The sequence below is a fragment of the Eubalaena glacialis genome, chromosome 7 (assembly GCF_028564815.1).
Source record: "Eubalaena glacialis isolate mEubGla1 chromosome 7, mEubGla1.1.hap2.+ XY, whole genome shotgun sequence".
Lineage (NCBI taxonomy): Eukaryota > Metazoa > Chordata > Mammalia > Artiodactyla > Balaenidae > Eubalaena > Eubalaena glacialis.
This window is the reverse complement of record NC_083722.1, coordinates 88,325,195-88,351,952: the sequence shown is the minus strand read 5'-3', so window position 1 is coordinate 88,351,952 and position 26,758 is coordinate 88,325,195. Positions and strand designations below refer to the sequence as shown.

At 41.1% G+C, this 26,758-nt stretch overlaps 1 protein-coding gene across 8 annotated transcripts in view; it reads left to right on the top strand.

Annotated features, from left to right (window-relative positions):
- The window catches only part of MAGI1 (membrane associated guanylate kinase, WW and PDZ domain containing 1), a 616,101-nt gene extending 591,072 nt beyond the window's left edge, over positions 1–25,029 (top strand). For 6 of the 8 annotated variants that reach the window (XM_061197121.1, XM_061197117.1, XM_061197115.1 and 3 more), the window contains 7 exons: positions 1,961–2,254; positions 5,608–5,808; positions 14,562–14,655; positions 14,791–14,851; positions 15,827–15,970; positions 18,608–18,746; positions 22,817–25,029. In XM_061197121.1, coding sequence (XP_061053104.1) covers positions 1,961–2,254; positions 5,608–5,808; positions 14,562–14,655; positions 14,791–14,851; positions 15,827–15,970; positions 18,608–18,746; positions 22,817–23,571 — 1,688 coding nt within the window. In that variant the 3' untranslated portion in view covers positions 23,572–25,029. The remainder of the gene's footprint in view (positions 1–1,960; positions 2,255–5,607; positions 5,809–14,561; positions 14,656–14,790; positions 14,852–15,826; positions 15,971–18,607; positions 18,747–22,816) is intronic. The other 2 variants (XM_061197123.1, XM_061197116.1) reach the window with 1 other exon arrangement.
- Positions 25,030–26,758: the final 1,729 nt, after the last annotated feature.

Genomic DNA, 26,758 nt, shown 5'->3' with positions numbered 1-26,758 from the left:
CATAGGGACTTCCCTGGCAGTCCAGTGGTTGAGACTCCTCGCTTCCATTGCAGGCGACATGGGTTCGATCCCTGGTCGGGGAACTAAGATCCCACATGCCTCATGGCATGGCCAAAAAAAACAAACAAACTCATAGAGCTCATTTAAATGGTGTATAATTAATTACAAAAGAATTAAGATATCAGATTCCAGTGTGAGAGCCCTACCTGTTGCAGCCACGAAAAGAGTGTTAATCACTTATGTCCCTAGAGCTCATTTATGGCCTCAGGATCTTAACGTAGTATCCCATGCAACCAGTAGCAGCAATCAGAAATGGCTTTTGAGATGAGATGAAAACTTTCTGACTTCACTGGTCCAAATAAAAATAGTAGAGCAATGTGATTTTTGTTTGTTTCAGATTTATTTTTTAGATCTTAAATATTGGGGTTTTTAAGCTCTGGGTTAAAGGCATGTTAAATCTTTGAAAAGACATAAGGCTAAGTGAAATAAGCCAGTCACAGAAGGACAAATATTATATGCTTCCACTTCCATGAGGTACCTAGAGTAGTCAAGTCATAGAGACAGAATGTAGAATGGTGGCTGTACCAGAGGCTGGGGAGGGGAGAGTGATTAGTTAGTGTTTAATGGGTACAGAATTTCAGTTCTGGAAAATGAAAGAGTTCTGGAGATGGATGGTGGGGATGGTTGCACAACAGTGTTTCTGTGCTTAATGCCACTGAACTATACACCTAAAATGGTTAAAATAATAAGTTTTAGGTTCTGTATATTTTATAACAATAAAAATGAAATCTGTGAAAGGAGATGCCCTGGGGAATAAATTTAGTAGTCCTATCGAAAACCTGAACACATATTTTGCTTTTGGCATGAAAACTAAGTCGGTCCCGCCTACTACTGTGGCTATTTAGGAGTGCTTTACCCTGTCACTTGAGAAAGCAATAAAACTGAAATTTGATAAAACGAATTCTGAGGGAGGCTAATATATCCAGTTGTGTGATCAGAGTAGATCATTGACATCTGGAAGCGAGGAAGAGAAGCTAAGTATACCTCTGACAGGTGTTGTCAGGAATCCCACAGTAGGGAAATCTTAATGGTACTGTCAACTTACCATGTCTCCGGTGATGGAAAAAGCAAAGCAAAACTGTTTGCAAATCTGAGCAGAATGTGACTTGAGGGTAATGACAATTTGAGTGCAGCGAAGGATGTGTCTCTGAGGCAAAAATGGTAGTCATCCTTGCTGTGGGCCACACCTATGCTTCCTTCAATGGGTCGTTTTTGTTTGTTTGTTTCATTGAAGTCTAGTTGCTGTACAATATTATGTAAGTTATAGGTGTACAATGCAGTGATTCACAATTTTTAAAGGTTGTACTCCATTTATAGTTATTATAAAATATTGGCTATATTCCAGTGTCGTGCAATATATCCTTGTAGCTTATTTTATACCTAATAATTTGTACCTCTTAATCCCCTACCCCTATATTGCTCCACCCCCCATCTTCTCCCCACTGGTAATCTCTAGTTTGTTCTCTATATCTGTGAGACTGCTTCTTTTTTGCTATATACACTAGTTGGTTGTATTTTTTAGATTCCACATATAAGTGATCTTATACAGCATTTGTCTTTCTTTGTCTGACTCATTTCACTCATCATAATGTCCAGGGGTTGTTTTTTGATTTGTGAACTGGGAAATATTTCAGAGTGGGCCGATCTTGCTGCAAATTTGAGTCTGTATGCAGATGTTGAGATACAGTATGCTGTAAATGATACAGAATTGGGGTGTCCCCTTTGGTGTTTTTCTATGAGCTGTTTTCAATTCCTGTATCTCAGTTCTGTGAGGCCAGCTGCTGTCATAGCTGTCACTCTCTTGATTTCATTGCGGAGTCTTGGGGGAAGGAGGAAGGGGTGGCAGGCAGAGCACGTTTCTCGCAAAGGCGGGTAACTGAGAGGTGCATCTCTTGCACAGCCTCCAAAACAGAGAACGAGGTGCCCTCGCCAGCCTCCTCCCATCACAGTAGCAACCAGCCGGCCTCACTGACCGAGGAGAAGCGCACCCCGCAGGGCAGCCAGAACTCCCTGAACACGGTGAGCTCCGGCAGCGGCAGCACCAGCGGCATTGGCAGCGGCGGCGGTGGCGGCAGCGGCGTGGTGAGCACCGTGGTCCAGCCCTACGACGTGGAGATCCGGCGCGGGGAGAACGAGGGCTTCGGCTTCGTCATCGTGTCGTCGGTGAGCAGGCCTGAGGCAGGGACGACATTCGGTGAGTGCGGTCACTTCTCCCCAGTGTTTCCTGGGATGCCTGGGACTGTTCTATGGCAAGTAAAAGACAGCCAAAATCTCATTAACAGAAATGCTTTTCATGCTTTCCGCTTCAGATAATGAAAGCCTGAATTGAGGATGGAGTTAATTGGGTGGCTTTTCCCCTCCTGAAGGCTGGGATTTTTTGTTTTTAACCCTTCAGCTTCCATTCTGATTGCGTGTTCACAGGCAGACAATTTCACGCATAGGTGAAATTTGCAAAGCAGCCCCTTGACAGGATAGAGTGTGAGAAATTCTTGCCAGAGAAAGCTGTTTGCAAGGTCCTGAGCAGGATATCAATCATAGCAGTTGCCTCAGAAGGTCTGAGTGGCTTTTTTTGTTTGTTTTTGTTTTTTAATAAATTTATTTATTTATTTATTTTTGGCTGCGTTGGGTCTTCGTTGCTGCGCGCAACTTTCTCTAGTTGCAGCGAGCGGGGGCTACTCTTCGTTGCGGTGCACGGGCTTCTCACTGCCGTGGCTTCTCTTGTTGTGAAGCACGGGCTCTAGGCGCGCGGGCTTCAGTAGTTGTGGAGAGCTGGCTTCAGTAGTTGTGGCGCACGGGCTTAGTTGCTCTGCGGCATGTGGGATCTTCCCGGACCAGGGCTCGAACCCGTGTCCCCTGCATTGGCAGGCAGATTCTTAACCACTGCGCCCCCAGGGAAGTTCCGGTGTAGGAGTTGTAGAAATAAATGCCTGGGGAGAAAAACAGGTGTAAGGAGTAAAAATATATATGAAATGCCCCTTCATCTTGTCCTTTCTCTACTCTATCCCTGTCTGAAATTTTAAAATTTTAATTTAAAATAATATGTTTACTGTTGCCTGGTTAAGAATCTAATTAAAATCTGAGTTCAGAGCCGTTTGTCTTCACTGCCCTTGAATTCTAGCAGGGATGATCGTCCTGTCTCATCCAGATGTTGGGGGTTTCAGCAGAGTATGGAGAAACACGGTTGTCACCCTCTCAGAAGGTTAACTCTCTGCTGGGTGCAATAGCTGAGACAAATAGGAAGCCAGGTGATTCCAGGAACTACGAATCTATGAATCTGTTTCCTATTAGGATGGATTATAAGTATGTACTCCAAAAATGATCACCTTCTTCACTAAATAAAACATCATTTGTTATTTTCCCCAAGCACATTTGTTAATTAATCTGAAATATGATGGGAGACAGGGAAGGGCTGTGCAGGCTTTGAAATGTACTTCACCTCTGTTTCCAAATGACTTACCCACAAGGAGTCCGAGGACCCGTGGCCCAGGTCGTTTGTTGGCTAACATCAGCGAGGTGCTCCCTCCCGTTAGCTTTCTGCTCCGGCACAACTCCATTTGCCTCCATTTAGTCTTGGTACATTGCTTCCTGCTAAAGCCATTTAGCAGGTGCGTTCATTAGGAGACAGTGAGTTAAGCCAGGTCCATGCATGTGCGGCTGCCGAAACAAACACCCGTTACTAACAGTGCTTCTGTGAGCTCCATTAATAACATTATCACAGCATGTCACGGGTGGTGGGTGACTTGACCTCAAGGCAAGGTTGTTTTTTGGTTTGTTTTTCAATTAGTTTTGGAGACTTTTCTGCTTAATTTAAAAATAAAAAGAAAGGCAGGGGGGAAAAGAAATCTCAAGTTATTTTCTTTAGATCTACAGTTTGTCCCCATGTACCCTGTGATGTTCTCAGGATTTCAGAGTTCTCAGTTTGCCTTTCTAGAATGAAATAGCAGATATGTCTGTGTTATTTAACGAACATTGAATGACTTCACCCACAGTTTGGCCTTTGATTGCTTTCCTCTGGCTCTTACAATGAACAAATTAAACTTTCCCTAATACCTTGCATGAGACTTCTGAGCTATGCAGAGCTTTCCTCCCACCTGCTGTATGATACCTTTCCCATGGGACTTGTCCTTGGAGATGGGCTAAATTTAGTCAAGACCTTGAATTTGAGTATGGAGGCTTTCCACCACACCTGCTTGTTGCTTGTTCCAGAAGACTGTTTAACTACCTTTTGAAAAATTCTTTGACCTTGACCTTACATCCCGTGATACAGACTCAGGCAAATATGCTGAAATTCAAAGGAATTGTAGCTCATTTTCCCACACATTTTATCCTTAAGCTCTAAATTAGGATGGAAGAGCTCTCTCAGTTAGTTTCAACATCTTCCATGTTAGTTTTGTCACCTTTTCCCACAGTGGCTCAAGTATACAACTATCTTTACAGTCCCCAGAAAGACAAACTCTCAAAATCAGTGAATATGCCCAAGAAAGTTTGAAACTCAGTATACGATTAATCTGGAAGCCCTGTGTCAGGCGTCAAAGCCAATTTTCCACCTCTCTTTAAAAGTTACCAACGCTCTTGGTTGTGACATGAAATGCCTCAGAGCACACAGTAAACCTTCTTCTTCAAATGCACTTTTCCTGGTTTTTCCTGTGGTAGCTGTGTAGTAACTGATCAGGACAAAGGAAATGATTAAAGGAAAAGGGTTGAGGGATGATTTGAACCTAGCTTTGGTTCACTGTTCTCAGCCTGAGTGTGTACTAGATTTTCTTATTCCTTTGAGGGGATTTTTATGAGGAACAAGGAGGATTTCAGAGCTAATGAGCCATTTGGGCCCTTCTCTGAAAGCACATGAGAGAGGCTGATTGAGCAAAGGTCATAAAAGGAAAAATACGTGTCAAGGTTGGGTGCTTTCTTGGCTCATCTTGTGATTATGCCCTTTTGCTAAACCTTTCATCATTCTGGACAGAAGGCAGGAAGTCGAAGTGTTTGTCTATTAGGCATTTTCAGATTGGATTTTTGGCGCCAGCAGACTCTTAGGCCTCACCAGACACCCAGTGATTATTTTTTCTAAATGGAGAAAGAACAAAACATTGGCAGAAGTGTAAGCAACACCTGGCGAAAATGATGTGACGTGAACACAGAATGCGCAAAAGCCTCCCTCCCAGCTCTGGGTTTCACGTTTGCAGTCCCCAAATAAGCCCACGGCAAGTTATTTTTGGGGCTCTTGAGAATCTTTGGAAGTTGCTAAAGATCCCAAATTTTGCCACTGATCAAAGGAGGGAAGCTTGGGGTCCCCCCTTGTTTTGAATCGGGAAAGGACTGCAGCAACGAACTATCATTTTTCAGGGCTGTAACTTCTTAAACAAACGCCTGGAACTTTGCCAATGTTTTGACCCCCGGCACAGAGTTCTCCTTTAATAACATTTGCTTAATGCTTTAATTAATTAACACTTAACCTTCTCTTTCCCTTCTCAACCCTTTTTCTCCTCCCTTCACTCTATTCCCATGTAACTTAAAAAAAAAAAAAATTAAAACTGACTATCAAAGCAGGCAATGCATGTGTGGCCATGCCTCACAAAATAGGTCGGATTATTGAGGGGAGCCCTGCTGACCGATGTGGCAAGCTGAAAGTAGGAGACCGGATCTTGGCGGTAAATGGATGTTCCATCACCAACAAGTCCCATTCCGACATTGTCAACCTCATCAAGGAAGCGGGAAACACAGTTACCCTGCGCATCATTCCCGGGGATGGTAAAGTATACCTATTGTGTGTGTCTCTCTCTCTAGCTCTGTCTCTATCATTAGTGTTCATGTAATTGAATAGTTTTGACTTAGAGGCAGCCTTATCCATGTCTAACTGAACATACCCATCAAGCAAACATGAGCCACTGTTACTAAAGCTTACATCACCCTCTTGACTTCATCCTCTAGCCCTGGGACCCTGTCTTGCTACAGAGATAAACATTTCAGAAAATCTTTAACTTTCTCCGATTTATTTTGGCTTTGGTGCCCTTGTCTTTAAAACAGCAGAAGAGTTTGAGTACAGGTGGTGAAGCTCGCCTGATATTCTACCTGGCAATTATTAAAGATTTTTTTTTAAAACGATGACTAAAATCTGAATGTGTAGTATGGTGACATCACAAAACTTATGTAAGGACAATGCAGAGCCAGTGCACTTTTTTTTTTTTCAATCTGAATAAGTGAATGTATCAAAGTTTTTTATTTAATGGGGGGTTGTTAGGATTTGTGCCTATGTGGTTTGTCCCTAATTTTTGCCTGTGGATGAAAAAAGAATAAAATCTCTGTGTTTTTGATATTTTAACAGGCCTCCATTAAACTAGGCCTGTTCTTGTTTATTTGTTTGATTGGTTCAATTCAAATCTTTGGTTCTTTTGTAACAGTGGTGATTCTGTCCCTTGGGGGGGGACATTTGGCATTGTCTGGAGTGGGCGCTAATGGCCTCTAGTGGGTAGAGACCAGGGATGCTTCTAAACCTCCTACAGTACGTGGGGCAGCCCCCACTGTCAAAGATTATCCAGCAAAAAATGTCAATACTCATTTTATTATTCATATTTAATAAAAATGAAGTTGATACGCTAATGTCACTAAGTATAGATCCTTCAGAGAATTAAGTCCTGTATATTGACTTCCTTCTAAGCAGACTTTGCCCTTGGGAAAAGAAGTGATAGTTGTCCTAGAATGTTTCAGTGTCTTTTTTTTTTTCATTCTTGCTACGTATGTTATAAAATAAAATATATTCTAAAAGTCAGTGAGTATTTCTCAAGAGGAAACTGTGATTTATGGGGGAACTGTGATAAAACTCTCTGCCACTGATCTATAAAATAAGAAAATCAGAGATTTTATCTGAAAGTAATTCACCAGATCAACATTTTTATATACTAATTGCTAGAAAGTGAGCCATATTAGTTTAAAACTTGAGTGCTGTAGACTGTGCCTTTCAGAAGAAGAAAATCTAAAACCAAACAATAAATATTTGAACATCGTTGGTTCTAAGAACAGAGAAGTTCCTCTGTGCCAAAAATACCCCATACCAAATGTAGAGGAAAAAATAGCTCCTTGAATGATGGTCTATTTCAGCCTGCCTCAAATGCATGGTTAGTAATCTAGACCATCTAGACCAGATGGTCTAGAGTCCATTCTACCAATTCACCACTCTGGAAACCTATTACAATTTAGGAAAGTGATCACAAGATGATAGAACATAGGTTCCTAATGGAAAGGATGAAGGAGGCCAGAAAAATTCGGTGACAAATGGTTGAGAGAGCCTAATGTAGTGTATAAATTCAGATACATTTATCTCCATGCTGTGGAGAGATTTCAAAAAAATTAATCCAAAAGAAAGAGACACAGGAATTGACTTGCTGGGTCTATGTTGGTCAGTCTTAATGTGGGAATGAGAATTTCCAAAAAGGAAGGAAGGAAAGAAAGTGCTCCTTAAGGGAAGGGCTTAGAAAAAGAGTTCACAATCGGGAAAGATGTAAATATGCAGAAGCGACTTATACTCCTGTGCACATACTTGTTGACTTAATTTAATGTTCTGCAAGGGAGAATATTTTTGGAGAACCTGAACACCAAAAAATAGAAAGCAAGATAGATTATCCAATAACAGTTGTCAATAAAAAGACATTTTTTAAAACTTCAGTCCTTCAACAGTGTAGAATTCAGACAGGCATATCACAGGCCATCTTGGTTAGAAGAAAGTAAACATTACAGTTGATACAGTGTAGTTAAGGAATGATGTGTTGCTGAGGATGTGATTTCATTCCATGATATTTCAGGAATTCATCACCATGGTAATAAAACTCTTCACCAATTACTTTGTAATTTTCAAAGTCCAGGTAAAGGGAGTCAAGCCTGGCAGCCAGAGGGTGGGTTTTTAACGCTCATCTTTTAAATGGGGCCAAAAGTTGCCATCTTGGAAATTAGAGTGAAGGCAGGGGAGTTAGATTTCTGGAGCGTTGGAGAGATGCTGGAGCAATCCAGAAGGATTTTGCAAAAACCTAGAAGACAGAGAGTGACCATTACAATCTGATGAAGAGAAAATCATGCTGGATCCACCTCCTCTCCGTGAAAGTGTGTTGGACATGGTAGATTGTAAGGTAAAAGGAAGGTCTTCTCTCCATGTTAGGGACCTCTGACCTCCTTCAGTCTCTCACTCTAGTATTTATTTAATGGATCCAGTAGCCCAGAGGCATTTTGTTCCATGATCCTCACAAGGAGACTGAAGTTCTTCATTAGAGTGGCTTTGGAGCTCTTAGAAATCCATCTTGTCCAAGGTACTGTTCTCAGAAACCCAAGGAGGCACTTCACAAAGAGGCTCTCTTATGAGTCAGACAGGAGATAAGCAGACCAGACTTGGAGGAGATCAGGCTAAACACTTTATATGAGCTTCTGGGCTACAGTTACTTGTCCATTACTGAGTTGAAGAAGACTAACTCATCCTTTCTTTGCACAGTTCCTCAAAGAGAAACGTACAAAGCAAGGTAGTCTTGAAATGTCACAATGTGGTTGAGCGATTTTAACAATTTTAAGTTCTTGAGGTTTATTTTTATCAGACATTCAAGTCAAAGGTGTGACAAGGATTGAACTGACTGAAGTCATCATCTTCAAACTGTCATTTAATATTTGTGTTCTCTGACTTTATCCTGTCATGTGAATCTTATTTCAACTCAGGATAAATATTTGCAGAATGTGTATCCAAAGATGCCTCTAAGAGATCACCTATCTACCGTTAATGGAGTCATGAATTAAGGAGAGATTTGCATATAGTTAATGACCGAGAATGTCCCCAAATGAAATTCACAACCAAAATATTAATATACGGTTTAAAGGATTAAACTATACCTGGCATTAGTCCCCAAATAACTTTATTATATACTTTCCCTCTGTTTTACATAAGGCATTGTAACCATTATTTTGATTTCTTACTACAAATTGTTTTAGTTTTCTAAATAAAAAAATGATCAAATTTAAGAAAAACAAAAGGAAGATGCACCATTGGTTGGGCAGTGCTTAGAACCCACTCCCCATCCACTGCCTTAACTAGCTTGTGCTGCTTGTTCTTTTTTTTTTTTTTGCCACACTGCACGGCATGTGGGATCTTAGTTCCCCGGCCAGGGATTGAACCCGTGCCCCCTGCAATGGAAGTGCGGAGTCTTAACCACTGGACCGCCAGGGGAGTCCCATGCTCATGTTCTTTTTTCTTGTCATCAGTCACCTGATTCTCCAGCTTCACTTCTCTCTAAGTAGTTTCCCTCACTGTCCCTCTCTTGTTTCCTTCTCACCTTTCTGGCTCCAACAAAAGCTTTGAAACATGACCCCCTTGATTTGGCACTATTGTGTTGTTCGAAGTCCTGCCTTCACAGTTCTAGGACAGGCCTGGCTCAGAGTTCTCACCATCTCTGCTTTTACTACCTTTGGGACCAGGATAGGAGATGAAGTGGGGGCAGAGCCTCTTCTCCTATGAGAGATGGACAAGGGATAGGAAATTGATCATGGCAACACAGGAAGGCCCACAGAATGGCTGAACATACTGAATTTGAACTTGAATTTTGACTAGTTACACCACACATACTTCCTACCACTTGTGTTGTATAGAAGAAACACCCTGTGAAGTCTGACTTCACAGTCAGACTGTGAGTGAGACTCTAATCAGACAGAGCAGACCCTGACTGAGCCAGGCTGACATGGAAAATCATCAGCTTGAATCAAGTTCACGGTAATGAAAATATTTATGAGCTTAAAAATATATTATTTAGGGACTTCCCTGGTGGTCCAGTGGTTAAGACTCCACGCTTCACTGCAGGGGGCTCGGGTTAGGTCCCTGGTTGGGGAACTAAGATCCCACGTGCCGCCTGGCGTGGCCAAAATAAAGAAAGAAAGAAAGAATAAAAATAAAATTAAAATATATTATTTAAATGTAGTGTTTTTTCTCCTGAAGTCTTTTTAAATTTTTTTTAATTTTTATTTTTTATTGGAGTATAGCTGATTAACAGTGTTGTGTTAGTTTCAGGTGTATAGCAAAAGTGATTCAGTTATGCATATACATGTATCTATTTTTGTACTTCACATCTCTCTGATTTAAAGTATTTGCTTGTATAGGTAATAGGGCTTGGCAACATAGATAGTGCTATTTCCTTGGCAAAGGCCTAAAAGAGTTTAATTATCTTAATAGAAAGCTCTGTGGTTATGATAGCTAGCATATACTCGGGCAAGAAGAGCAGGGTTTCCATCGTATACATTTTAAAAGTCTCCCAAAACTTTTCATATATTTATGGGATTTAAATTTTCAAATGCTCCCTTCAGATATTTATTACATACGTGTTTATGCATTAAAATATTTATGAAAGGAATGATTGTATCCGTTGTCGATTTGCTTGGCCTTGTAATATGGATTCCATAAGGATGGCTAAGGATATTAACATGGGAGCAAGGTTGGAAGTGTAATCACTTGTCACGGAGATAACTTGAAACCCAAGATAGGCGGCGCTCCTGTCAGAAGTTAGTGCCCTGGTTTAACATGGCACCGTGACAGTGCCTTGAGAGCTAGGATATGCTCGTCTTGATACACGATTGCTGTGGAAAGTGTAGTAATATCCATTTTCATTCCTCTGGGAGAGCTAAAGCTAGGTGTAAACACTGTTTAAGAAAGGATGTAGGGCACTTTTTGGAATTTATCATGAAAACAGCCAATCTGTCCATCTATCTGCCTTGGAGTTTTAAAAGTCAAATACCTTGACACCCCTTTATAAAACTGCCTCTAGGGTATACTCTTATATCAAGCCCTTCTTTTATATTTTTTCTATTATATGGGGCAAATTTTGCTTTGGGATAGAGATATAAATTTGTGAGAGTAGGCTTCATCTCTGTATTTTAAAAAGCTGGAGAGAATTTCAGCACATACTGTCTTGATTTAATTCTAAATGAAGACGTAAAAGGTCATTTAAAAACATATGTTTATATTAATAGATATTTTAAAAAGCATCCTGGAAATCTAGGGTATACTAAAAGTTATTTTAGTGCTCGGAGATGGCCCAGGAAATCTAGAAGTCAAAACCAGAGTATTTTGTATCTTAATTAATCTGTGATACTGCTTAGTGAATTTGGTGGTACTTATACAGGAAGGTAAAAGTACTTGCTGATTTGAAGGGAATGTACCAATCCGATACGATTTCCTTGATACCAGTGCATAATTCCCTTGTAAACAGAATGAAACTAAAAGTTAACTATCAGGCAGGCCCTTGGTTTAATTCCCATTGCCTCCACTTGCTCTCTGGAATACCTCGGACATGTTACCTACTTATTCTAAGCCTCAGTGTCTCCATCTATAAAGTGGGGGTAATTAATTGCACCTATTTCATTGAGTTGTGAGGATGAAATGAAATAGTACATGTGATAATGCACCTAACACAGTGCTTGGCGTGTTGGAAACAATCGAGATATGGTGGTGGTTCATAGATTAAGGAAAACAAGCAAAAGGAGAAAAATTCAGTGGGCTCAGCTAGGCATTTGCATATTAAATGTTAATTTTTGAAATGCTTAAAATTAAGCTTCATTCCAAAACAGATTTGCCTATAAATATGTGAAAAGTAGCAAAGGAATGATGGAAGGAAAATTAATAAAAGAATTCTATTTATATGTATGTTGAGTGATTATCTATTATATCTCATCAAACCTTGAAAATGGCATAAGTATTAAAATGGTTTGAAAATGGGATCTGCCCTGCCTAGAAAACTCTGGCTACCAAAAACACCCAAGAGGGACTTCCCTGGTGGTCCAATGGCTAAGGCTCTGGGCTCCCAATGCAGGGGGCCCAGGCTCAATCCCTGGTCAGGTAACTAGATTCCACATGCTGGAACTGAGACCCGGCACAGCCAAACAAACAAATAAATAAATCTTACTGATTTTAAGCTTTAAAAAAAAAAAAAAAAACCCCAAGAACTCTAAAGGGGAACCTCTGCACAATTCAGTACTTATAATCACTTTAACTACAAGGAAACGTTCTTTTTGGTATTCTGAAGATGATTTCCCCATGGCCCTAGCAATCTTGTGATTTCCCAGAGAGTCTCCATAAAATTAATTACAATGAGCAATATGAAGTTTTTTAAAATACACATGTTTATGAAACTTCTGGCAAATCACATTGACAGGCTGTGCGGTCTCCTAGTCCTTTGTACGGACACAGCAGGCAGACTTTATGAAATACCCCTTAGATTTATCGCCTTGGTTGTGCCGCTTAACTGCAGTCATAAAAATGGACTAATAATATACTCAATATTGTGATAACAGTAATAAATACATGCCACCCATAAAAAAAGATGCTCATCATTTTTTGAGCAGTTTTTATGTGGCAGGCACGAGCCCAAACACTTTCCTCCCAGGTAATCTTTGCACCAGTGTTCTTAGATATTTCTGTTACGCTGTATGTGTAGATGAGGAAACTGAGGCATAGAAAGTTTAAGTAACTTTGCTTCAAGTCCCAGCCAGTAAGTTGCAGAGTTTGGGTTGCAAAGCCAGGTAGTCTGACTCTAGAATCTGACCTTGTAACTATTATGCCTGACAAGCTTAAGAAGTAACACCTCCCCACCTTGGAGGGTCACAAAGCGTATTGGCACAGTTAAGGGTCCACAGGAGAAACAAAACACAGACACACAGAAACATTTCTCTCTGTTTCACCCACGATTTTTCACCCTATTTGACCACAGATTACTGTTCCCTCAGAATCTGGAGCAACATTTGGTAAAACAGATTCTGTGGGAGACATCATCCTAAAGCATGAACTGGATTCACATTTTAGTTCACCTGATCTAGTTACATTTTCTTACTAATCTTGCGCCTTCACTGTCCAGATCATAATCTTTAGAGCTGGAATAGAAACTGTTAAAATCGTATTTCAACTTGCTAATTTTGCAGAGAGTTTAAATAACTTATACACGTTACCACAGTAATAAATACAAAGTAAAAGTAGTAGCAAGGGCCACAGCTACAGTCAGTGTGTATTGAGTGCTTACTACATGTCAGGTACTGTGCTAAACATTTCGTATATTTTTACCCAAGAAAAGGGAATTATTGTCATCATCCCCTTCTATCAGATGAGGAAAACAAGGCACACAGCTAATGAGTGGGGGACAAAGGGATTTGAACCTGGGTCTGATCTCCAGCCCTTGCTTTTAACACCTATGTGTAATGAAAATAAAACAACAGGAAGTCAGACCTAATCTGAGTAGTATTTTTAGGAAAGTAAAATGAAAGTAGTATTTTTAGGAAAGTAAAATGGAAGATTTTTGGAGATTTTACTTTAGGAAAGTAAAATCCCAAAAAATTGGGATTAGTGAGATGTCCATAGAAACTTGGTTATACATGATGGATAGATACGTGTATTCCACAAACACTGGAGTGCCTACTGTGAACCACAGGACTCCTAGACACTTCTAGACTTCACAGCACGCTGTGAATTAAATGGGCATTTATAGGCTAATCTAAGAACTTCACCACCGCATTTAGCATTTTCTTGATTAGAAAACGTGTGCCAAGTTCCAAACAGTCAACCTAAAAATAAATATTAATCGTGTAACTTGCTCATAGTTGCTTACTATCTGCCTTGACCTTAAGGGAGAAATAATTAGTAATAGAACATATAACTATTACAATGTGAATGATTATATTTTCATATATACATGTTGGTTTGCAATCTATAGGCATGTTCATGAGTGTTTTCAAATTCTGGGTCTCCAACCTCCCAGAGATTAATGAAGTTGCTTATGAATGTGTTTAGTGGAGAAGAAAGGCAGTTTTCATAAGAATATAATCATATTCATTACATTAGGGTGGCTTCCTGATCTGTACAACTTAGATTTATAAACTCCAGCTCTAACTAATGCAGGTTTTAAAATTAACTCTTCATGAGTGAATCTAGGCAAGGTCTCACAAGAATTCCACATTTTTAGTTGTGCTTCATTAAAAGCTTTGGGGAAGAAAGTAGATGTTATGTGCGTGTGTGTTTAACAAGATGTTAGCGCACTTTTGATTTTAATAGTCACATGAGAAAATCAAGCAGACTCACTAAAGATTGGTGATAAGTTGCAGGGAACATTAACAGAGACATTATCAGCCTGTAGAATTATGGGAAATACTTCTGGTATGGTGCCATGATTTGATGGGACTGCCCTTTATAAGTGATGGGGGAAGAGTGAGAGGCACCTACCTTGGCTACAATTTTAAAGTACCATTTTCTTGGGTAAACTCTTTATTTCATTTGCGAAGATGTCTGATTGGGAGGAGGGTAATGGGGGTGTACGTGGCTCACATCATAGAAGATCTTAGAATGGTCCTTTAAACTCTTGTTGAGAAATTCAGTTCAAAACTGTTTGAAGTGGTGACGGAGAAGCCAGATAGAATTCACAGGTGAGGCTTCTGCACACCTCCTGGTGTGACAGTGTCTTCTCTGGGGCCTTCATTTCCTGATGCTCTGTCTTACCCTGCAGAGTCTTCGAATGCCACTTTGCTGACCAATGCGGAGAAGATTGCCACCATCACCACCACACACACCCCTTCGCAGCAAGGGGCCCAGGAGACCAGGTCAGACATGGCTTTGGTTTCTTTTGTTACTTTCAAGGGGAAAAAATGTAACTCCTGTTGTGACGATGCTCCTCCTTGATTCTTTCTCTGTCCCCCTGTGGGTTGCTCTTATACTTTTTTCTCTCGCTTTGGCAGGAATACCACCAAACCAAAGCCGGAATCTCAGTTTGAGTTCAAAGCACCCCAGGTAACACAGGTGAGGGCCATTTCTCTTTTTTCCTTGTTGGCTTGGTGTGTTTCCTTCCAACTTTCTAAAGCTATTTTTACCAGGTATCTTCTATAAGGTACCCTCAATTAAAATAAATAACCTTTTGTGAGGGGTATGTACTAAACATGTACTCATATTGGTTTGTCAAGGAAGTGACATTTTATTTTACTACCTTTGAAAAATATTCCTAGACATCGTTTTCTAGGCAGGGCGGGGGCAGGGGGGAAACCCAAACAAGTAAAAAGCTATAATTATCTCAAGGATTGGTGATCAGAGAAAAAGCAGAACAGCTCATGTCTGCTCATGGTACTCATAAAGGCATTTATGTCAAGAAAATGTCTTTTTGTTAAGGTGTTTCTCAGACTTGTGAATTTCAGGTGAGACCCCTTAAGGCTACCTACCTGTCACACAAGGTGGTAATGGAGGGTGCACAAGTAATAGCAGGTGAAGCAAATTTGGGAAACATGGGGTGATACAGAGTTAAATAGGTTTCCCACACACACACACTGGCCTTCTCAGAGCCTTCCCTAATCCATTCCTGATTCTCCTTAATCAGCATGGGTACCACTGTCCAGATGTGTGGCGGTAGTTGTTGGTATCCTAACGATGAGATGTTTTCGGACGTTGGGCAGGGAGGCTGAATACCCAGCAGTGTGCCGGATGGTATTATTTAATGAAGGATTTTCCTGCCCCAAACGCAAGTCGCAGCCTCACCGATTAAACTTTAATATATGCATGTTGGCACGCAATCTGTATGCACACTCATGAATGTTTTCACATTCCGGATCTCCAAACGCCTAAGGTTAATTGATATTAATAAACAATCAAGAACCACCAAGAAGGGGATAGAAACTGTGCCTTTGTGTCAAATGAGCATAATGGAGAATGTTGGGGAAGAGAGAGAGAGAGATGTGTGTGGATTTAAGTCCTCCCAGAATGACTGCACTTAATTTCTTTGAATAGGAGCAAGATTTTTACACTGTGGAACTGGAAAGAGGAGCCAAGGGATTTGGCTTTAGTCTTCGAGGGGGCCGAGAGTATAACATGGACCTCTATGTTCTGCGCTTAGCAGAGGATGGTCCTGCAGAAAGGTGTGGAAAGATGAGGGTAAGTAGGGAGAGGCGTCTGGAGTGGACATAAAGAAGTCATCTGCAGTGACTTCTTGACATCCTATGGTTAGAACCTGCACGTTCATGAGAATTACATGTTTCTAAAGCTTTCAGGACACTCCAAGTGCAGGACTCCCACCCTAGCATAAATCTCTCCCTCAAGCATAGTTAGCTGTAGCTGCTAAAGTTAGGTGAGCTCTTCCAACTCTGAGGTTGAGTGAAGGATTAAAGTCACTTATGAACTTATTAACATGGATATTGTCTGAATCCCATCTCCGTAGTTCTTTTACTTAATCTCATGGGGCAGGCACATCGCTTCCCAGGGATTCCTGGGTATCCCAGCATGCTTCAAGAGCAGGAAGCCGTGTGGTTCTGTAGGTTCTGGGTAGTGAGCTCCATTCAGTCTGTAGCTAGTCACTGCCGCCTCCCCCTAGGCCTCGGGAATGATTTAACACTCTGCGTTAGCAGAGGGCCAAGGAGTCCATGGCGTGACTATTCAGGGTCACTAGGTAGTCGTCAAAGCTGCAAATTTTAAATGCACATGTGCCAAAAGTCCAATCTGTTCTGTTTAGATATCTAATACCTCTTACCATGTATGAATATGTTGCTCTCCTGGGCAGATCAGATGATTAGAAAAGAAAAAATCATCTGCTCATTAGAGATAGGGGGCATAGATGGAGACATACATAGGGAACAATTTGCAAGGAATTAAAGAAATTGAAAGTCAGGTCAGGAAATCAAAAAAGTGATTAAAATTAGCCCTGAGCAGAAAGAGGGAAAAGAGTGACCAAAGGTGGGGAATTTAATGCTTGTAACTTAAGACAGAACCTTGAATTTTATGTTTCTTCAGACTGAATTTTTTAATGAGGTTTTTTTTTTAATTGAGAAAGTAGACCATGAATGTGATTTTTAAAAATTAGAGGAAACTGGTGCATAGTAAAAATACAGTTTCCAGGGTCAAACTATATACCAGTTTCTTGTATATCCTTCCTCTATGCATACACATGCATAATTTGTGCATATACAGTAGTTTATATTCCTTTTGTTTATATTTCAAACACATGGCATATGCTTTTCCATGTCTTTACTCACTTAAAAAAGTTTTTGATTGAAAGAAATACCACTATTATGATATTTTGTATAATGTTGTATAGTTCACAAGACATATTGTAATATTCGATTGGACCCCCTCAGCATGGTAGGCATGGGTTGTTATCCTCCCCTTATACAGATGAGGAAGTGAACTCCAAAAAGTAAAGGACTTAGCCAAGATCACTTAGCTAACAAGTGATAGGACTCAAATTTAGTCCTTTAAACTCCAAAGCCAGTCCTTTCCTCTTCTACCTTCTAGAATATGTGCTCCATGAGAGCAAGGATCTGGCCTGTCCTGTTTACTCCTTTGCCTCCAGTGCCTGGAATAGTAGCTGACTCATAGTAAATGCTGCAATCAATGTATCAGCCAGGAGTGTTGTCTCATCTGAAGGCTCAGCTGGGGAAGGATCTGCCTCTAAAGCTCACTCACAGGGTTGTTGGTAGGATTAGTGCATTTTGGGCTGTTGGCCCGAGCTGTCCCTCATTTCCTTATCGTAGACTCTGTAGGGCATCTCACAGCATGCATCAGAATGAACAATTGAGAGAACAAAAGAGGGCAAGTAAGACAGAAGCCAAGGGACTTCCCTGGTGGTCCAGTGGTTAAGATTCTGTGCTTCCACTGCAGGGGGTGTGGGTTCAATCCCTGCTCAGGGAACTGAGATCCTGCATGCCGTGAGTTGTGGCTGAAAAAAAATTTTTTTTTAATAAATGAAATATTTTTAAAAAAAGAAGCCAAAACCATTTTGTAACCTTATCTTTGAATTGACCTCCCATCACATTTGCCATATTGTTTGTTAGAAGTAAGTGACTAATTCCAGCCCACATCCAAAGGAAAGGAGATTACACAGCATATGAATTCAAGGAGGCAGGGATCATTGGGAGCCATCCTAGAAACTGTCTGCCACATCCGCCTCCCCTCAACAATTAATATTCCCTTTGCTACTTTATTTTTTTTTAGCACTTAACACTCTCTCGTGTACATGCATTTTTTTTTCTTTTTTTTTTTTTTTAATTTAATTTTATTTTATTTATTTATTTTTGTCTGTGTTGGGTCTTCGTTTCTGTGCGAGGGCTTTCTCTAGTTGTGGCAAGCGGGGGCCACTCTTCATCGCGGTGCGCGGGCCTTACACTATTGCGGCCTCTCTTGTTGCGGAGAACAGGCTCCAGACGCGCAGGCTCAGTAATTGTGGCTCACAGGCCCAGTTGCTCTGTGGCATGTGGGATCTTCCCAGACCAGGGCTTGAACCCGTGTCCCCTGCATTAGCAGGCAGATTCTCAACCACTGCGCCACCAGGGAAGCCTGTACATGCATTTTTATAATTTTCTTATTGTCTTTCCCCCGCTAGAATATCATCTCCATGAGGACAGGGATTTGGGGGTTTTTTTTCACTGCTGTATCCTAAACAATAGAAGATTTTTCTGGAACATGTTCAATAAATACTTAGTGAGTCAATAAATGAAAGAATTTAAAATTACAAAGCACCTCAATAGCTGGTGAAACCCTTTTATGATCTTCTCACTTGGCTCTCTCTTGCTTTGGCAGGTTGGTGATGAAATTTTAGAGATCAATGGCGAGACCACCAAAAACATGAAGCATTCTCGGGCTATTGAACTGATTAAGAATGGTGGCCGCAGAGTGCGTCTGTTTCTGAAGCGGGGAGACGGCTCCGTACCAGAATATGGTGGGTCAAACTATGAAAACATTCCTTCCTTCCCTGGCATGACTCCATGAATTTGTCTCCAGAACTGCAGCAGGAAAGTCTTTTTGTTTCCCCTATTCACCAGTGTCTTACCAGCCTCTCGCACCATGTGATTATTTGCCTCGCTTGTTCTGAAATCTCTACACATTTCATCCTTTTGCTTGCTTACGTGGACTGGGGCATGGCCTAAGACGAGCTCTTTATAGCCCCCTTTCTGATAATCAGAGAGAACATTTTGTCTAGTCCGACCAAGAGCAAAGGAATGTTTGTTTGAACTGTGCCAAACTGTTTCTCAGATCCAATTCTTAGCACAAAATGACTCTACTCCTTTTAAGAAGCAGGAAAGCAGGTTTCCTGAGTGATATGTTGAGGCACAATTCTTTTTTTTTTTTCTCTCTCTTTCTTTTCTGGTTACTTGATATCTTTAAGAGGCGTGAAATTTGGAGATGATTTGGGGGCCTTGCTCACCTCCTTGATGCTCTGTATGCAATACTTCTGCATCCCCCCCACTGGTCCCTACCCCACATCAGACCACCTGAGCCCACTGCTACAAAACAAACAAAACTGTTGGTATATTAACCATATGTTTTTAGGTGATAAAAGATGAAATCGATTCCCAGTGCCCATCGTGAGGGAAACATGTTACTATACCTTTCCTGTGAGGAAAGCCAGCTTTTACATAGAGTTCCTTTGTCATATCTGTAGACATGATTTGACTAAACAGTAATGCTCTTCACCTAGCCTAGTGTTCTGATGGTGAAATATTGTATATTATAATAATTACGTCCTATTTATTTGAGATTCTTGTTTAAAATTTAAAAAAAAAAAAAAAAAAAAAAGCTATGCCCTAGATGTAGGGCTTTTCTTCCCAACCAAAGGTCTACAAAAGTTTCTATAGAAACTGTGATTGAATGGTCCCCATATACGTTGGTCCCCTTTATTAGGGATTTATCTGTTGTCACCCTCTTCTCTGAAAGTCATTTGGCACAATTCCCAGTTGCATTTTGGACTTGATGAGATACTTAATTCAGATGCAGCTCAAGGAGAAGGATAACCCCTTCGAAGGACAGCCTTCCCAGGTGTTGGGCATTCATGCAGGCGCAAAATACAAGGGGCCCAAGGTGGGGGGGGGGATGGGTATCAGATGAGGCCCCTTGAGACGTGGCCAACCATGGGGGAGGTATTTTGACAACATTAAGATGCCACAGCTGTGCACTGTACTAAACCTTGACCATAGGTGTATCGATGCCACTGAAACTGTGTAACATTGTCTCCCTTTTCTGTCTTCCCTATGCTTCTGTTGGATGTGATCTTTCATTTGCGAGTCATCGTCAGTAACCTGTGTACCTTCTCAAAACCTATGTATGTTGCACTGAGGATGAAAATCCAACACTAACAAATGTTTTTTGGGCTAAAAATAAAGATCATTGAAATACACCGTTTTTTTCCAAGAAGGGTTGAACGTGCCAGGGTTGTGCTACTGTAATGTCTCCATGTGTCATTGGGACTAAATCTCTCTAATTCTATTGATTAGAGTCACAAATGGGTTATAATATGTTAAGTTCCAATATTTTTCTGACTTGATTGGAACCTGCTTCTCTGTGAGGCTATTTTTGTAATGAGTTTTTTGTACTTAATTTAACTGCCGTGGTCTTGGGGGAGGGGGGATGGAGGGAGGGAACTTTGTTCTTTTGTTGTTTATTGTTAATGCTCTCCTATGCCAGCCTGTCATTGTTCCAGTTGTTTGAAAAAGAAAAAAAAAGAAAAAGAAAAAAGGATGCATCCATTGTCTGGGTTCTCGAGTCACCTTATCTGGCTGTCTGAAAACGTCACTGTTCTGATTTTGGTCTCTGCAGCCTTATTTGAGTGTTGCCTTAGACTGTCTGACTGGACAAATAAACTCTCTTTGCCCTATGTTAACAAATGCAGACTTTTTTTTTTTTCTTTCCTCTTTGTTATAGGGAATCTAAACGTTCAACTTTTTCTCTTTCTCTCTTTCTCTTTCTCTCTGACTGTTCTTGGTGCTGGGCCCTCCCTTCTACAGCGATGATACCTCCTAATATCGCTGCATGTATGAGAAATGAAAAGCTCGGGGAGGCTTGCTTCTACCTTATGGGCCATAATCAAACTACGGTTTGTAGCTCAATCAATACTAGGTGTTTCTGTGCTGTGGCCTAATTTCCTCATTGCTTCTGCTTTAGCTCTATTTTGATATGTTTGGCAATTCATTCTGAGCACCCTGCGTTCTTTGAATTGTAAGTACACCGCTGACCCTATGGAAGTCTTACTCTCCCTTCTCTTAAAAGTAGGTGTAAGAAATCCCAAGGTTAGATTTATGATAGTCATTGAAGCCCCTTTCCTCACCTAGATCCTAAAATGACTTCATAAGCTTCTGCGTGTGTTAATTCTAGAAGCCTACCCAGCATTCAGAAAAAACAAACCTCAGATCACAAAGCTCACACTTAGAGGGATAGGGCTTTGATAGACAGGAAGATGAGATTTCCTACTCAGTTATCTCTTGGCAAATGACAGCCCACAGACCAAATCTTGTCTGCAGCCTGTTTTTGTAAGTAAAGTTTTAGTGGCACATCGCCATGCCCATTTCTTTTATGTGTTGTCCACGGCTGCTTTTGCACTATAGTGGCAGGTGAACAGTTGTGACAAACTATGCAGCCTGCCAAACCATAAATATTTTACTCTTTGGCCCTTTACAGAAAAAGTTTACTGATTCCTGCTCTAGGCTATATTCCTGCTTTTGTTAAAACCCACCCTAGGTTTTGGGAGATGGTTCGTGAAAGAGACTAATTGCTTAATGTTGACCTTGTTGGCTCATGAAAGATCCTTAAGGGGGCACCCGTGATTCCTTCGCCCCTGTGACTGTGGCCCTGGTTTGCCCTCCACGCTGCAGCACATCATTTCAGGTGCTTTGCCTGGAATGCAATAGTGTGTATGACTTGCTGGGTTTAGGTGTGACAAAGCATCCCTGTTTTGAAAAGAGCTGTCATAAATCAGGGATGCTACCTAAAACATTTGCAGCATCATTTCAAATAGTTTAACAGTAAATAGGAGCCCTATGGGTTGCCCTGCTTTTTAATCTATAGACAACTTGAAGTTGTAAGAAGCTGTCCAGTGACTTCACGGCTCAAAGATGTAATTATGGCTACTTCTATAGCATCAAGAAAAGTGCCTCTATCCAAACCCCATCTAATGTCAAATGTGTACCTGACAACCTCTCTTCCACTCCCTTTTATCTGTCAGAAGACTCCACAGTTTAAAAACAGTTCCTTAAACTTATGCAAAAGTAAAGAAAATAGTTGAACAACATTCACAAAGGTAGAGAGAATGTTTAATGGACCCTCCCATAATGTCACAATTGCCCATCATCAACATCTGGCTGTGTTGCCTCTGTAATCACCAGGCTGGATAATTTTTTTTTTTAAATAGAAGTATACTTTGCTTACAGTAAAATGCATAAAGCCTGAGGGTCCAGTGCAGTGAATTTTTACCTCTCTATGCACTCGTTTAATCCCCACCCAGATCAAAACATAAAGTCTTTACATTCCCCCAGAAAGTTCCCTCATGCCCCTCCAGGTCAATAGCCCAGGTTGTTTTTAAGCAAATTAAAACAGTATTCTTTAAAGAAAGGAATATTTTCTGTCATGGGGGCTGGGGTCTGGGGGGGTGGGTCAGGGAGGAAGGAGGTTAGAGGGGGGAAAAAAGAGCAGGAGATAGGGTGGGGACATTTTGATACTTTTAGACAGACTATTTGGGTTGTGCCTTTAAAGACTAAACTCATGACTGATGTTACAAGTTCTTTAATGATCTATGAGTGTAAAGAATAGTAGGCTAGCTGTGGAAAGCCACAAGTACCAGTTTTTTAACCCTGACTAGTTACAGTTATACTTAAATTAACCAAGAGTCAGTTGGCTTTGATTCTGACTGCTGTAACAGTCGTTTGTTTGTTGTGACTAATGGGATCTCACGTGTGCGGGTGGAGACAGGAGCCGAGGTCCTTGGTACCAAACTGTTGCTCTGGTTTCTCTTCCTCGCAGACCCCAGCAGCGACGGGAACGGCCCTCCCACCGGTCCACAAGGTGTTCCGGAAATGAGGGCCGCGCCCCCCGACCGCCGACAGCATCCATCATTGGAGTCCAGTTATCCACCCGATCTTCACAAATCATCACCACATGGGGAAAAGCGGGCACACGTGAGAGATCCCAAAGGCAGCAGAGAGTATAGCAGACAACCCAATGAACATCACACATGGAACGGAACTTCTAGAAAACCCGACAGTGGGGCTTGCCGACCCAAGGACCGGGCACCCGAGGGACGAAGAGATGCCCAACCCGAGCGGATGGTGACCAATGGCCCCAAGAGAAGGTCTCCGGAGAAGCGGAGGGAAGGCACGAGGAGCGCTGACAACACTTTGGAGAGGAGGGAGAAGCAGGAGAAGAGGAGGGAGGTTTCCCCGGAGAGGAGGCGAGAGCGGTCCCCAACCCGCCGGAGGGATGGCTCCCCCGGCCGGCGGCGGAGGTCTCTCGAGAGACTCTTGGATCAGAGAAGATCTCCCGAGCGCAAGAGAGGAAGCTCGCCCGAAAGGAGAGCCAAATCCACAGACCGGAGGCGGACCAGGTCCCCCGAGCGGAGGAGAGAGCGGTCCCTGGAGAAAAGGAGCAAAGAGGACAAAGGCAGCCACCGAGAAAGGGACGAGACGAGTCTGAAACAGGATGCCGGCCGAAGTTCCAGACATCCCCCGGAGCAGAGAAGGCGACCTTACAAAGAATGTAGCACCGACCTCAGTATCTGAGACCCTGAATCACATTCCAGCCTTTACCGTGTCAAAGGTTCTAAGAGGAAGCTCACAGACCTGAAATCATTTAGTTTCTTACCTAGTGAAGCGTCTGATGTCAGCCTGATGATCCTCTGACTTGCGACAAACATTTGATGCATTTGAAATCTTATAAGAAAATATATATATATATATGAAAAGTGTTGTGCCTGATGTATCATATTAAAGAAAGTATTTTTAAATGCATACGTTTTTGGAAATTATTTGCCAAATGCTGCCCCCAAGGAATATAAATTTTGTTTCTACATAAACTGTAGAATTGTCAAGAATTGTTCCCTTTTGGGTGGAGCGATCTTTTTCTCTCCTGGTAAAATGGGGCCGTTGATCATTTTCTCTAAGTAAGGAAAATCATTGATCAAGTTTAATTAATTTGATAGAGACTTATGTAGTGATGTAGTGCTATACTGTAGTTAGGAGTTTTTCTTGAAAAAAAAGAAAAGAGCAAAAAGGCAAAAATTATATTTGTAAAAGCTGAGGACTCTTTGGAATGGATTAGGATTGCCGAGGATCCTAAAATTAAGCAAACTATGAAGAGACTACTATCGCAAATGAAGGATATTTATAGTTAAACGACACAGCACAAGGAAATGTTATGTTCTCAAGTTATAGTTGGTACAGAAAACAGTTCGTACTCTCCCTGGCTGTAGAAAGGTGCCCAGAGGAGAAGGTTGGCCGCCATTACCCAAATGCAGCCCAAGCACAGATGCTCAGGTTCTTTAGCATCACCAACATCTAATAAGATTTCATTAAGGCAGTGCCATCACAGCTTTGCTCAACTATTGGAAGGAATGGATAACAGACACGTTCTGTGCTGTCTTGCCTGATTTGAGGCCGAATAGGAGATGGAATGGGGGACAGTGTGCCCGGTGTGAGGAGTCCTAAGAATTGCCAGTAGAGAAAGTATGTTCCCCCCTTTTAGCATAAGCCCGCGGTTGCCCTTTGCCAAACTGGGGAGAAGGGAGTAAGCCTTGTTGGAAGGAACCTCTCTGTTAATGTTTAAAAGAAATGAGGGTTGGGCATGCTCATTCTTAGAAATGCCAGTTTTCCTTTGGAACCATAATGAAAGTCTCCAGGGTGATTGAAAGGGAGAGAAGGATGCGATTTCAGTGGTTCTAGATCTAGCTGGCAAACCTCTGCCCTTATGACCCTGTTCTTTGAGTCTTTTGACAGAGCAAAACATAGTGATTTTTCCTTGATAAAAGACCCATTCTTTTGCTATCTCACAGGAGGTTTGGTTGGGTCGGCTGTAGCCCCAGGATGCGGTTGAAATGGATTACTGCCTAGCTGAGCCAAAACCTTTGCTTGTACCTGTTGGACCACTGCAGCAAACCGCTGCTTATGATGCATTGTGTATTTCCATAGTACTGTTTTGCATTTTCCATACAGACACAAAACTTTGCAAGTCAATCACTGTTGTTCTCATGGTACTGTTTAAAAAAAAAAAAAAAAAGGAAAAAGAAAAAAAATGGAGAAAACCAGCCAATTACCATGTGTACAGAGTTAAAAATTGTAATTAATAGAGCCTGTTTTAAAAACAAACAACTGTTGCCTTTTTTTCTTGTATAAAAGAGAATTTATGACAAAAAATTTAGCTGTGAGGAATGTGATATGTGTTTATATTTCTGAATATGGAACAAATTGATTCATTGGCATATATTTTACTGTAAACTAAATCAGGTATGTAAAGCTGTTTTAAAAATGGGAGACTATATAAGTAATTCTCTAAAGCTTTAGTTGGTTTGAATATCATCATTTCCTCCATGGTGAGCCTGCTTGTGAATTATTAAGCACTTGTTTGCATTTCTGTTCTTCATTCATTTCTTGTGGTGTGCTATGGACTTAATGCTCTTTCTGTATTGATGAAAAGCAGTATGTGGGCCAATCTTTTTATAAAACACTATGCATATATAAATATTACATTGTTCATAGCTTTATTTGACTTATGGGTTTATACATAACATTAGAATGAATAGCTGTCATTGTGTGGACATGCACAAACCAAGTTCCTTTCCTGGAACGGACACAATTGTACATTTCTATAGCTAAAAAAGAGGAAAAAGTCTGTGACTGCTATTTTTATCTTCAGAGTTTTCCATACAGAGCATACATTGAACTACAGTAGTAAGGCGGAGCTGAATAATGATGTTCTTTTTTCATCAATTTCCTAAGAGCCAACTTGGGGATTTTATTCCTAAGGCTCCACTGCTAGAAATTCTCTCACTCTTTCTAGCCAAATCCATGATGTTAAATGATCGGTGCTTTCAATTGTGGTCCAGAGTTTTAAATAAATGAAATCAAGAGGTGGATTTTTGGAGTACATCGTGAAGTTAACATTTTGATGTCTTTCTTGTCAGAGATGATACTTGACATCTTAAAATCTATGTGCTACCCGCCTGGGCTTGGCTCTGTCTGTGAAGACTTTTGATGTGGCAGTGCCATCTGAGTTCCATATATCAGATTTGCTTTGGAAATATCGTACTGTACAGGGACTATGCATTAAGCAGAAAGGTAGTATTTTCTCTGAACTACTGTAACCTTAAATTGGAGACTGATTCTTTTGAGCCTACTTTCCCTAGTTCCCCACTTCGTGTACATGTCTTGATGAGAGATGATATGGATGAGTATTTTGTATGATTAAATCAAACCCTATAGGAACCTCCCTCCCACCCATGACACAGTCGATGCCTGAAAGAAGTTTGTGGGGAGAACTGAACACCCTACTTGTATTTTTTAAGTTTCTTTTGTGAAAGATTTTTTAATGCATTTTTACTGTAAAAAATACATGGAAATGTATGCATTCCATAACCACGATTGCCTCTGGATTGATATCTTTCTTGTCTCCGTGTTGTCTCAAATATATCAGGGTCACGTAACCAAGAGAGAGTGTCTGGCTCCCAATGCGATGAAATGTCATACCATTCTGTTGAAAGGGAAGGAATTATGGTCTTGGGATAGTATTGTGCCTTGCTACTCAAAGTTTGGTCCATGGACCAGCTCCCTCCTCGTCAGTGGGGAGCATGTTAGAAATTCAGAGTCTCAGGTCCCGCCCTCGACCTACTGAGTCAGAATGTGCTTTAAACAAGATCCCCAGCTAATATGAATGCATGTGAAAGTTTGAGCTGCATGATATTGCATAGAACCCTGG